This window comes from Salmo salar, chromosome ssa12, assembly GCF_905237065.1.
Source record: "Salmo salar chromosome ssa12, Ssal_v3.1, whole genome shotgun sequence".
NCBI lineage: Eukaryota > Metazoa > Chordata > Actinopteri > Salmoniformes > Salmonidae > Salmo > Salmo salar.
The window spans coordinates 84104711-84118432 of record NC_059453.1 but is presented as its reverse complement, the minus strand read 5'-3'; the positions used below and the strand labels follow the sequence as shown (position 1 = coordinate 84118432).

The 13722-nt window shown below is 44.3% G+C and overlaps 1 protein-coding gene across 1 annotated transcript in view; it reads right to left on the bottom strand.

Moving 5' to 3' along the window:
* Positions 1-1346: 1346 nt before the first annotated feature.
* The window catches only part of LOC106565969 (ski oncogene), a 55580-nt gene continuing 43204 nt past the window's right edge, over positions 1347-13722 (bottom strand). Inside the window, exons 2-7 of the mRNA XM_014133686.2 lie at positions 6366-6479; positions 5745-5848; positions 5276-5544; positions 4041-4324; positions 3666-3896; positions 1347-3570 (exon numbers count right to left, since the gene is read on the bottom strand). Coding sequence (XP_013989161.1) covers positions 3400-3570; positions 3666-3896; positions 4041-4324; positions 5276-5544; positions 5745-5848; positions 6366-6479 — 1173 coding nt within the window. The 3' untranslated portion in view covers positions 1347-3399. The remainder of the gene's footprint in view (positions 3571-3665; positions 3897-4040; positions 4325-5275; positions 5545-5744; positions 5849-6365; positions 6480-13722) is intronic.

Sequence of the window (13722 nt, the reverse complement as noted above, 5' to 3'; positions counted from 1 at the left end):
TTCTGTTATAATATCCACCCTGCACAGCCAGAAGAGGACTGGCCACCCCTCATAGCCTGGTTCCTCTCTAGGTTTCTTCCTAGGTTTTTGGCCTTTCTAGGGAGTTTTTCCTAGGGAGTTTTTCCTAGCCACCGTGCTTCTTTCACATGCTTTGCTTGCTGTTTGGGGTTTTAGGCTGGGTTTCTGTACAGCACTTTGAGATATCAGCTGATGTACGAAGGGCTATATAAATACATTTGATTTGATTTATTGCCAATGTTTGTCTATGGAGATTGCATGACTGTGTGCTCGATGTTATACACCTGTCAAACTAATTTGAAGGGATGTCCACATACCTTTGTGTATATATAGTGTATTAAATTAGTGCTGTCAGTAAACATTTGGACATTTCAGTGCAACATTTTAAATCTAATTTTCGGAATGCGTTCAAAATGCACTGAAAACATCCAACAAAAATTAAAGCTCAGTTTGAGCAAATTATGCTTTTCACTTGAATTTTTTTTTTTTTTTTTTTGTAAGGGTATATAAGATCTTAATTTGATCAACCTGTTGCAAAGGCACTTTCCTGCAATGCAGGAAATGACAAAATGGTAGTGTATTTAAAGTTTTAAAATGCTTCTGAAGTTTGTAATTTCCACCTTGAACATCTTTTGCTCCAACATTGACTAATTGATTTGGGTCTACAGTTGACTTTAAAACTGAACTGGCTTCCATTAGGACCTCCTGTCCCATGGGCCGTGACATGTTTGTATAGTATGTATGTATTGTAATGTTGAGCATGACAGTAAGAGCAGGTAACCTTCCTCAGCGATCTGGAGTAGAGAGAGACATGCTGCCCGCTCGTCTATCACTCAGTATAATCTCCAAGGATTGTCTGGAGTCCATGCCATCATCTATGCATGTTACCTGCATTTTCCCTCTGTTATGATGGGAACCCACAAATTGTTGGTGGCAATTGAAAGTGTTATAATATTCAGCGCCTTGACTTTTTCCACATGTTGTTGTGTTACAGCCTGAATTGAAAGCAGATTAAATTTAGATGTTTTGGTCACTGGCCTGCACACAATACAACATAATGTCAAAGTTGAATTATGTTTTTAGAAACGTTTACAAATTAATAAAAAATGGAAAGCTGAAATGATTGGCTTGTTGATTTGCTAATGTTTGTTTCTGCATACTATATGTGTGTCTGAGCATTCATTGTTTGTGCATTTTGTCCCATATCCACAGATGACAAAGAAGTTACATATTGCGCCTTTAAATTCTCCCTGTTTCTTAGATATGAATACATAACAGTGTTACACATTCTGTAACTCACTGACAGTAGTAAAATATAAAACACACCATTGAATATGGTTGATTTTTAATGAGTTTTATACAGGTTTTCCAAAGAAAAAACCTACACTGAAACAAGCAGCAAAAACAAACCCCACTTCCAAACCAAAACTACAACAAGAGCATAAACACAATGTCTAATGTTATTACATTGTACCCAACAGGTATTCAGTGGGGAGATAATAATAGTAACTGGTACATAAGACAAAAGTATTTTCTTCTACAATACATAAGAGAGCACCTAGGAATGAAACCCAGAGAAGTTGTAATATTTATCCTAATTGGAGCTTTAGCATTGGGAAACCTGATAAAGGAATTAATGCTGAGATATCGTCTTCAGGTATCGATTTTGGTCTGGGTTTTGGTACACTTAACGATACATCAAATAAGATATCTTTTCTGAAAATTCTTACTGAAGAAAGAAAATAAAGAGGACATTTTAAATGTTCTCTCTCTGTTTTTGTCTCCATCTCACAAAGATCACTGATTGGTCAATTAGCAATATTTCTTCTTTTCGCTACCCATAATCCATTGTAATAAATGCACATTGATTTCAGATGATATTGAAGGGGAACAATAATGAAACTAGAATATCAACATTTCAAATATAGAGTTTCTATTGGTTTCAAGTAAGAGTCAAAATGATATTCATATGCAATTTAGGTGTGAAGCAAGCAAACTTATTGACAAAAATCTTATTTACAATATCATCCTTAATCGTTGTATTTACACAAGAGGTCATTAAATGATGTTGTTCAATTCTATGTCCATGTTCATTTGTGAGTTGAAAAACATAAGAGTTAAATGCACAATGCAATTTTATTTTTTAAAAGTGCAATGACTTTTAGTAAAGTAAAAAAATATAGCCATGTTTTGTATATGTAGAAATGTTGTTCATATAAACAGCACATGTTGCTTTTTCAAAGAGCCCTAAAACCAGTGACTAAAAATGTATGCTGCTTATAGTTGACAAGCAGGAAATTATTTCAGAATATAAATGATTTTACAGTACTCGATACAAAATTGGAAATACCTCAATTCACCAAAGAGAAAGCTTTATCAAAGGTGTTTTATATGTGGGCGGAACTCCATTTTAGCATGGACAAGCACATTTAAACATTTCTCACATGGTTTGGTTTCATACACAATATACTGTATCTCAAAACAATTAAAAAACAAAACATATTAAGTTGTATAAGGATTGTAAAAAGTAACACTTTCATAAAATATTTAAGATGAGAACAAAAGGTGTCTGGAACTGATTCCAGACCACACAATCCCAAATACTTCAGGCTTTAAATACAAGAACACAAATACACACGGTAGAGAAGCTGGTATACATAGGCCTATATGTTTGTATGTGAATATGTAAATATGTATGTGAGCATTGCCTGTAGGATAGCAGTGCTGCTCATGCAACATTTCCTGTACAACCTCAAAATGAAAACATTACAATTAAGCAAACTGATCAGTTGAATGAAGTAAAAAGTGGTCAACTGGTGTCCATTGTTTCCAGTGGTTTGTAATACCTTAAAGTGTACCGAGATTGTGTGGCACAAGCAAGAGTTACATCTGCTGCTGTCATTTCATGAAAACAATCACTCCGCTTTTATATTCAAGTAACATTATGTAGCTATATTTCTACATTTTTAAATAGCTTATACCAAAATAAAATCCTTAAAAAGCTTCAGGAATCTGACTGAGGGCTCTAAAGTCACTTGTGAGGTGTCTTCTATGTAGTTTATTTCGTATCATCTGTAGGCTGTATGTCATGCGTATTCATGCTTCCATCCAGTTCACCATATGAAGTTCATATATTATTATAATAATGTCCATTTCTATCCTATCAGTAACCATATCAGTCATCAGAAGATTTCTTTTTCATACTATGAAAACATCTTGACTTTGCTCCAACAAACATGTTTCATTTACTGAATTTCTTTCCCTTAACAAGAGGCGCAATTCAGTCTGTATCCACCCTCTTGCATTACGTCTCTGACTCCAGTCCACTGCATGCATCTTTAGGATCCATTGGGGTGTTATGTCTGTCTGTGTGTCTCTGTGCTAGTGTGTTCGGGGGTTCATGGCGTTGTCCTGTGGGCCTCCCAGCTGAGCCTGCAGGTCCTTGACCACCCTCTCCAGGCTCTGCCGCGCCTCCCTCTCCTGCTGCAGCTCCTCTCTCAGCTGCTCTCGGTCTGCCTCCGCCTGATGCAGCTGTACCTGCAGCTCTTTAATCTGGAAAGGAACGTACACATCAGTCAGGGAGCATACAATGACTCAATTACAGTTAATTTTGTATATAGGCTATATCATTAGGATCTTGGTCTTACCTGTGTGGAGTACTTGGATCGCAGGCGTTCAGCCTCACAGCCTTTGTCGCAGACCCGTAACTGTATCTCTCTCTCCAGCTCTCTTTTCAGATGGCCACGGGACTCGTCAGCCTCCCTCATCTTCCTGTCCCACTCCATGTGCAGGTGATCTATCTCTTTCCTCAGATTGTGTTTGGCCTCGATGGCCTCTCGAAGACGCCCCTTCTTGGACACCCTCACAAACTCCAGCTCCTGTGGGGGAATAAAAATATATATGTATATATATGTGTAGAAACATAATCTTTAAAACACCTCAAGATTGTCTCTACACATAAAGAAACTGTTTTCCTTTTTGTGTCAAAGGGGTCCATTTTGGATCTTGAGTGGGAGGTTTACCTGCTGAAGACTAAGTTTGGCCTGCAGAGCAACCCCCAATTTCTCTTCCTGCTTCACTCTCATTTGAATAATCTCCTGCAGGAACTTCTCCCTGGCCTCCTTGGAGTCCAGGCATCCATACAGGTTCTGTCTCAGCGCGTCCAGCTCTGGGCATGACGGTTCCCCTGGTAATACCAGTCGGACTGGGCCCTCCAGAGGCCTCACGGTGGTCTGGGGGGTCAGGGTCTGGTACACACTGGAACAGGCAGAGGGAGGGGATGCCAAGGAGGGGACCAATGGTGGGTCTGACAGACAGAAAAACAAAACATTATGTTAAAGATCCAATGTAGCCATTTTACCTCAATATAAAATCATTTCTGGGTAATAATTAAGTATCTTACTGTGATTGCATTCAATCAAAATGGTCAGAAGGAAACAAAATAGCTTCTTAGCAAAGAGCAATTTCTCAAGTAAGAATTTGCTAGTGTAACCGATGTGAAATGGCTGGCTAGTTAGCGGGGTGCGCGCTAATAGCGTTTCAATCGGTGAAGTCACTCGCTCTGAGACCTTGAAGTAGTTGTTTCCCTTGCTCTGTAAGGGCCGCGGATTTTGTGGAGCGATGGGTAACGATGCTTCGAGGGTGGCTGTTGTCGATGTGTGCAGAAATTCCCTGATTCGTGCCCAGGTAGGGGTGCGGAGAGGGACCGAAGCTATACTGTTACACTAGGACTGTCTGGGAGTGGTCTAAGTGGGGACAGGAAAACTGAAAACTAGCAGTTATCGGCAGAGATGTTTGGAACTCTCTTTCTTATTGGTCTATTAACTAATCAGCAGGCAGGTTGAAACTCCATCCTTCCAAAACAGGCTGGAATTTCATCTATTACACCAAAATGGTATTAACATAACTTTCACAATTTCATAGTATTATTCCAACCTCATTTTGTGGAAATATATATAAAACAGAGGAAATCCCATTTTTGACTGCACTGGGCCTTTCATAGCGGGAAGCCTAAAGAATTTCTTGGAGCAGCAGCGACATCTGCTGTTAAGCAAGTTGAGCTTGCCCTCTGTGCTCTGTGCTGCACAGACCAACCACTAGATGGTGGTCTGTCACAGGGATCAGGCCATCTAACCATAGCCTTCTTCCAGTAGTATTAGCTTGGGTTAGGTTGCCTGTCCTTGAGAGTTGGAGAAATTTGTGTCATGGTGCCCTATTTCTCCTACCGAATGTCTGAACAACAGTGTGTCATACTCACAGTCATCACAGTCGTCCACCTCGATCTCCCTGTCAGTCTCCATGTCCTCCACACCGTTGGCTGTGTAATTAGTGTTGGTGTTGATGTGGACAGGTCTGGGCCCAGGCTGGGAGTCTCCACACTGTGGTGCTGGTATGGAGCTGATGTGCTGGTCTCCCCTGGCTAGAGCCTGACTGTGGCCCACAGGGGCCTGCTCCTCTCTCTGGTAGGCCAACAGAGCTGGGGCCACATTTGGCACTACAGACGTGTCTATGTTTTTGTGGATGAATCTGTTATGACAAGAAAATACAAGTGACCTTATTTAGTGTATTTCAACAATATAAAGTAAGGGATCATAGCAGCGGACAATGTAGTTATTGGTCCTCATTACATTGTAATCCCTTAGGAATGTTACAGCCAAACACTCCTTTAGTGTGGTGTGGTGAAATGGATGAGTGAAACTATGACAACATGACTGTCTCTGACTGACCTCTCATTGTGACTAGTAGACTTCTCCTTCTCAGCAGATGGACTTCTGGAAGACCAGGGGCGGAAGGCTGACGACCTCTGTTTCAGATGGACCCGTTTCAGATCCTGACAAAATATAGAATTAATTTAATACAGTGAAATGGGTAATTTGAAAAACATCCCTGGAAAGGAGAAGTGAAATTGTATTGCATAAGGCAGACAGGTTTGTTAAAAAGACTATTGACAACATTAATTATCTAACTGTATAAGGTAAGGTAACACAGTCAATTAGACAAGGACTCTGTATAAAGACATAGGATCTTAATTTGATCACTTTTTTTGATGAGAACTTACCTGCACAGCAGGAAATGCAAACTTGTTGTGTATTCAAGGTTTAAAAAGGCTTCTAAAGTTTGTAATTTCCAATTAAAAATGTCAGACTTCATTTTCCCTAATGAAAAATGTATCAACCCCAACAAAAAAATGTCCATTAATTATAATCCACATAATAATTCAAATGTCCTGTTGCTGCAGGATTCATTTCAGAAAACAGTCTCACATTAAGATCCTACATCTGTAGAATCCCCTGACCTTGGAAAAAAATCACATTTCACACACAAAGTGAAGAACATGAGCTACTAACCTTGTTCGCTGACTTTGATAGAGATTGTAACCAATCAGGTTGCTTCTCTTTGTCAGCTGATGGAGAGTGTAGTTTCACCAGTTTGGACTTTTTGGCTGGAACTGGGCTGTGAGACTAGATAGAAAAGAGAAAGGCTATTAATTATCAACATCCACAGGAATCTACTGGAGTAGTGCAATACACTTCCTCATACTGTACAAATCCCCCATACATTTACATCATTTAGCAGTCACCCTTATCCAGAGTGACTTACAGGATAAATGAGGATTAAGTGCCTTGCTCAAGGGCACATCAACAGATTTTTCACCATGTCAGCTCGGGGATTCGAACCAGCATCCTTTCGGTTACTGGCCCAACACTTTAACACAACATCCTCCTCAGAGTTGTGTGATACTGTACATCATCTCAGTTGAGGTGTATTCCAGAGAAAACATCCATGTGTCATACAACATCAGCTAGTGGACCTACGTCAGTGTGTGAGGGCAGCAGTAGATGTGTCTATAAGAGGTCTGGCTGTGAATAGTGAGCTGAGGGCTCTGTTCTGTGTGTGTCTAGGCTGGGAGTAGCAGACAACCAGGCTGGTCTGGATGGCAGCCAGCAGAGCTACACCATACCGCATCATTAGGTGGAGTGGAGCTGCTCTCTGCTCTGTGTGGGAGAGAGGGCTGAGAGAACTATGAAGAGCAGAGTAATGGCGCTGGAATCTGATGGACAACTGGAGTAAAATGTTCTGCCAGTGCTGCTACACCTCGGCACGGATCGTAGAGTCACGCAATGTTTCCCGCTTCACTCTGCTGAGCAAGATGATGCTACTGTTAGGAGAGACTACCTAACATCTCTCTCTCTCTCTCTCTCTCTCTCTCACTGAGCAAAGGGGCCACACATAGCGGCATGTTTGGCCATGTGACAATGATCCAGGAAGGGGCAGTGTTGAAACAGGTTCTGTGCAGCACTGGGGCCCTGGCTCCAGTGGTGAGACAGAGTAATCTAGCCCCTTCCCTCAAGTCTACACTTGTCAGGATGAGGATATGTTTACCTAGGCAGTGTGAGAGGTCTGCGTCAGGATGAGGATATGTTTACCTAGGCAGTGTGAGAGGTCTGCGTCAGGATGAGGATATGTTTACCTAGGCAGTGTGAGAGGTCTGCGTCAGGATGAGGATATGTTTACCTAGGCAGTGTGAGAGGTCTGCGTCAGGATGAGGATATGTTTACCTAGGCAGTGTGAGAGGTCTGCGTCAGGATGAGGATATGTTTACCTAGGCAGTGTGAGAGGTCTGCGTCAGGATGAGGATATGTTTACCTAGGCAGTGTGAGAGGTCTGCGTCAGGATGAGGATATGTTTACCTAGGCAGTGTGAGAGGTCTGCGTCAGGATGAGGATATGTTTACCTAGGCAGTGTGAGAGGTCTGCGTCAGGATGAGGATATGTTTACCTAGGCAGTGTGAGAGGTCTGCGTCAGGATGAGGATATGTTTACCTAGGCAGTGTGAGAGGTCTGTGTCAGGATGAGGATATGTTTACCTAGGCAGTGTGAGAGGTCTGCGTCAGGATGAGGATATGTTTACCTAGGCAGTGTGAGAGGTCTGTGTCAGGATGAGGATATGTTTACCTAGGCAGTGTGAGAGGTCTGCGTCAGGATGAGGATATGTTTACCTAGGCAGTGTGAGAGGTCTGTGTCAGGATGAGGATATGTTTACCTAGGCAGTGTGAGAGGTCTGCGATCACCTAGAGATGGAGCCAGAGGGGATGGCTGTCGTTTTACGGGCTCCTAACCAATCATGCTATTCTGTGGGTTTTTCGTGGTGATTAACTTTTTTTCTACATAATGTTTCTGCCACCGTCTCTTATGACCGAAAATAGTTTCTGGATATCAGGACAGCGATTACACACCTCGGACTGGACGAAGATTTTTTCTTTAATGAATCGGAAGTGAAAGATTTACAGCTCCTCCCAGACCAGCCCCAAATCCCCATCATTCGCATTAAAAGGAGACGCCAATACAGTGGGCGCAGATCTCGCTGCTTGGTGAGAATTCGTCGGCGAGTGGAAAATCCGCCTTCACCATCCGTCCTACTGGCAAACGTGCAATCACTCGAGAATAAACAAGGGCATGGATAATATACAGTTGGCTGGGTTTTCCGTGCATCGGCAAGAGGGAACAGCAACCTCCCGTAAGACGAGGGGTGTTGGTCTATGTCAATTTGTCAACAACAGCTGGCGTGCGATCTCTAAAATTAAGGAAGTCTCAAGATTTTGCTCGCCTGAGGTAGAGTACCTCATGATAAGTTGTAGACCATACTATTTACCAAGAGTGTTTTCATCTATATTATTCGTAGCTGTATATTTACCAACACAAACCGATGCAGGCACTAAGACCGCACTCTACGAGCTGTATAAGGCCCTAAGCAAACAAGAGAATGCTCACCCAGAAGCGGCGCTCCTAGTGGCCAGGGACTGAAATCCGGCCACAATCTGGCCATAATTATATCCTCCTGATTCCTGCTTACAAGCATAAATTCAAGCAGGGAGTACCAATAACTCGCTCAACACGGAAGTGGTCTGATGACGTGGATGCTAAGCTACAGGACTGTTTGCTAGCACAGACGGGAATATGTTCCAGGAATATGTTCATCCGATGGCATTGAGGAGTATACCACATCAGTCACCGGCTTCAGCATCGACGACGTCGTCCCCATTGTAACCGAACATACATATCCCAGCCAGAACCCATGGATTACAGGCAAAATTAGCACTAAGCTAAAGACTAGAGCTGCCGCTTCCAAGGAGCGGGACACTAATCTGGATGCTTATAAGAAATCCCACTATGCCCTCAGACGAACCATCAAACAGGCAAAGCATCAATACCGGACTAAGATTGAATCCTATCACACCGGCTCAGACACTCATCGAATGTGGCAGTGCTTGCAAACTATTACGGATTACAAAGGGAACCCAGCCGCGAGCTGCCTAGTGACACAAGCCTACTAAAAGAGCTAAATGTCTTCTATGCTCGATTTGAGGCAAGCAACATTGAACCATGCATGAGAGCAGCAGCTGTTCCAGACACTCTCAGTAGCCGATGTGAGTAAGACCTTTAAACAGGTCAACATTCTCAGAGCATGTGCTGATCAACTGGCAAGTGTTTCCACTGACATTTTCAACCTCTCCCTGATGACTCTGTAATAACTACATGTTTCAAGTAGACCACCATAGGCCCTGTGCCCAAGAACACCAAGGTAATCTGCCTAAATGACTACCGCCCCGTAGCACTCACGTCCATAGCCATGAAGTGCTTTGAAAGGCTGGTCATGGCTCACATCAACACCATCATTCCAGAAACCCTAGACCCACTACAATTTGCATACCGCCCCAAGAGATCCACAGATGACGCAATCTCTATTGCACGTCACACTGCGCTTTCCCAGCAGGACAAAAGGAACACCTACGTGAGAATTCTGTTTGTTGACTACAGCTCCGCGTTCAACACCATAGTGCCCTCAAAGCTCATCACTAAGCCAAGGATCATGGGACTAAACACCTCCCTATGCAACTGGATCCTGGACTTCCTGACGGGCCACCCCCCAGGTGGTAAGGGTAGACAACAACAGATCTGCCACGACAATTGCGTGGCTACGCACCCACAACTGCGTGGCCAGGACAACAACCTCTCCCCCAACGTGAGCAAGACAAAAGAGCTGATTGTGGACTACAGGAAAAGGGGGGCCGAGCACGCCCCCATTCACATCAATGGGGCTGTAGTGGAGCGGGTCGAGAGCTTCAAGTTCCTTGGCGTACACATCACTAACAAACTATCATGGTCCAAACACACTAAGACAGTCGTGAAGAAGGCACGACAACACCTATTCCCCCCCAGGAGACTGAAAAGATTTGTCATGGGTCCTCAATCCTCAAAAAGCTATACAATTGCACCATCGAGAGCATCCTGACTGGTTGCATTACCGCTTTGTATGGCAACTGCTCAGCATTCGACTGCAAGGCGCTGCAGAGTGTAGTGCGTACGGCCCAGTAAATCACTGTGGCCAAGCTCCCTGCCATCCAGGACCTCTATACCAGGTGGTGTCAGAGGAAGGCACTAAACATTTTCAAGGACTCCTGCCACCCTAGTCATAGACTGTTCTCTGTTACCGCATGGCAAGCGGTACCAGAGTGCCAAGTCTTGTTCCAAAATGCTCCTTAACATCTTCCATCCCCAAGCCATTAAACTGCTAAACAGTTAATCGGATGGCTAACCAGACTATTTGCATTGACCCCCTTTTTTACACTGATGCTAATCGCTGTTTATTATCTATGCAGAGTCCCTTTACCCCTACCTACATGTACATATTACCTAAATTACCTTGACTAACCCGTACTCCCGCACATTGACTCGGTACTGGTACCTCCTGTAAATAGCCTCATTAACGTTAATATTTTCTTACTTACTTAAAAACAAAATCTGCATTGTTTGTTAAGGGCTTGCAAGTCGCCTGTTGTATTCGGCGCATGTGACAAATACAATTTGATTTGATTTGAGGATGAGGATATGTTTACTTAGGCAGTGTGAGAGGTCTGCCTGAGGATGAGGATATGTTTACCTCCGCGTTGCGTCGTGCATAAGAACAGCTCTTAGCCGTGTTATATTGACCACAACTCCTCGGGCCTTATTGCTTAAATATACAGGGGATGTATCATAAAAGTATATACTACATAGGTGTGAATGGAAAATACGCTACATGAACATGACCAGAAGTATGTGGACACCTGCTTGTCAAACATCTCATTCCAAAATCATGGGCATTAATATGGAGTTGGTCCCCCTTTTTCTGCTGTAACAGCCTCCACTCTTCTGGGTAGGTTTTCCACTAGATGTTGGAACATTGCTGCGGGGACTTGCTTCCATTCAGCCAAACCCAGATTCGTCCGTCGGCCTGCCAGTTGGTGAAGCGTGATTTATCACTCCAGAGAAGTCCAATGTCCAATGGTGGCGAGCTTTACACCACTCCAGCCGACGCTTGGCATTGAGCATGGTGATCTTAGGCTTGTGTGCGGCTGCACGGCCATGGAGACCCATTTCATGAAGCTCCCGACTAACAGTTCTTGTACTGACATTGCTTCCAGAGGCAGTTTGGAACTCGGTAGTAGGTGTTGCATTCGAGGACAGACGTTTTTTTGCGCTTCAGCACTTGGCGGTCCTGTTCTGTGAGGTTCTGTGTCCTACCACTTTGTGGCTAAGCCGTTGTTACTCCTAGCAGGGCTGAAATGTGACAAACTGACTTGCTGGATGAAGGTGGCACGTTGAAGGTGGCACGTTGAAAGTCCCTGAGCTCTTCAGTTAGGCCATTCTTCTGCCAATATTTGTCTATGGAGATTGTATGGCTGTGTGCTCGATTTTATACACCTGTCAGCAACGGGTGTGGTTGAAATAGCCGAATCCACTAATTTCAAGGGGTGTCCACATACTTTTGTATATATAGTGTATACTCTACTATATAATATTGAAAGGTTTAATAACGCGTAGAGGAGAAAGATAAATTGCCTGTGGTACCGACTGACAGCTTTGGCGTTAATAAATCCTGTCTCACAGTTCTGATGAGTCTGTGGTTCTAGCAATGGAACACAAGGGAGGTTGGTGGCACCTTAATTAGGGAGGACGGGCTCGTGGTAATGACTGGACAGGAAAGATTGGAATGATATCAAATACTGTACATTAAACACATGGTTTGATGCCATTCCATTTGCTCAGTTCCAACCATTATTATGAGCCCTCCTCCCCTCAGCAGCCCCCACTGACGGGGAGGAAGTTGTCAGTCAGGTCTCACACTGCACTGACCGCCTCAGTCTACTGTACGACGGCACTCAAGACTAAAACATACCACAAAACCTTGTCATTTCTAGCTGTGCCTCTGGCCCATAAAGCTATAATCACACAGCAGTTGTGTTATCACAAGGCCCAAGTGCGTACGGCATGACTGTGGTTGTCCGGACACTCACCTCATGTCTCCCTCCCTGACACACACGTCTGTTTCCTCTCTGTCTAACCACACGCACGCACGCACGCACGCACGCACGCACGCACACACACACACACACACACACACACACACACACACACACACACACACACACACACACACACACACACACACACGCAGTCAGAAGCAGACATTGAGGTTCATTTTCAGGGGAATTTAACCCAGACCTCTAGCTGACTCCATGATGACTCGACCGCTCACCTGTTTGTGGTTTTCTAAGAAGCGAGGAGTGGTGAAACCGGAGTCTGTAATTACTGCCATTGCTGTTGTTTTCCCAACAAAAGCTTTCTGTCTGGTACTATTTCTACCCTGAGGTTTGCAGCTCCAGGAAGACGTAGAGCCTCAGACATCATAGAGCCAGAAAACAGACCCTTCCAGACACCACAAGGGACCTGCTGGCTAAATCGGACACTGATCTCATAGGAGAGAAGCCACACAGGCTTTACTCAGCACCACATCACAGCCATAACCAGACCACACTGACACAGCATCACAGCCATAACCAGACCACACAGACACAGCATCACAGCCATAACCAGACCACACAGACACAGCATCACAGCCATAACCAGGCCACACAGACACAGCATCACAGCCATAACCAAACCACACAGGCACAGCATCACAGCCATAACCAGACCACTGACACAGCATCACAGCCATAACCAGGCCACACAGACACAGCATCACAGCCATAACCAGACCACACAGACACAGCATCACAGCCATAACCAAACCACACAGGCACAGCATCACAGCCATAACCAGACCACTGACACAGCATCACAGCCATAACCAGACCACACAGACACAGCATCACAGCCATAACCAGACCACACAGACACAGCATCACAGCCATAACCAGACCACACAGACACAGCATCACAGCCATAACCAGACCACACAGACACAGCATCACAGCCATAACCAGACCACACAGACACAGCATCACAGCCATAACCAGACCACACAGACACAGCATCACAGCCATAACCAGACCACACAGACACAGCATCACAGCCATAACCAGACCACACAGACACAGCATCACAGCCATAACCAGACCACTGACACAGCATCACAGCCATAACCAGACCACACAGGCACAGCATCACAGCCATAACCAGACCACACAGACACAGCATCACAGCCATAACCAGACCACACAGACACAGCATCACAGCCATAACCAGACCACACAGACACAGCATCACAGCCATAACCAGACCACACAGACACAGCATCACAGCCATAACCAGGCCACACAGACACAGCATCACAGCCATAACCAGGCCACACAGACACAGCATCACAGCCATAACCAGA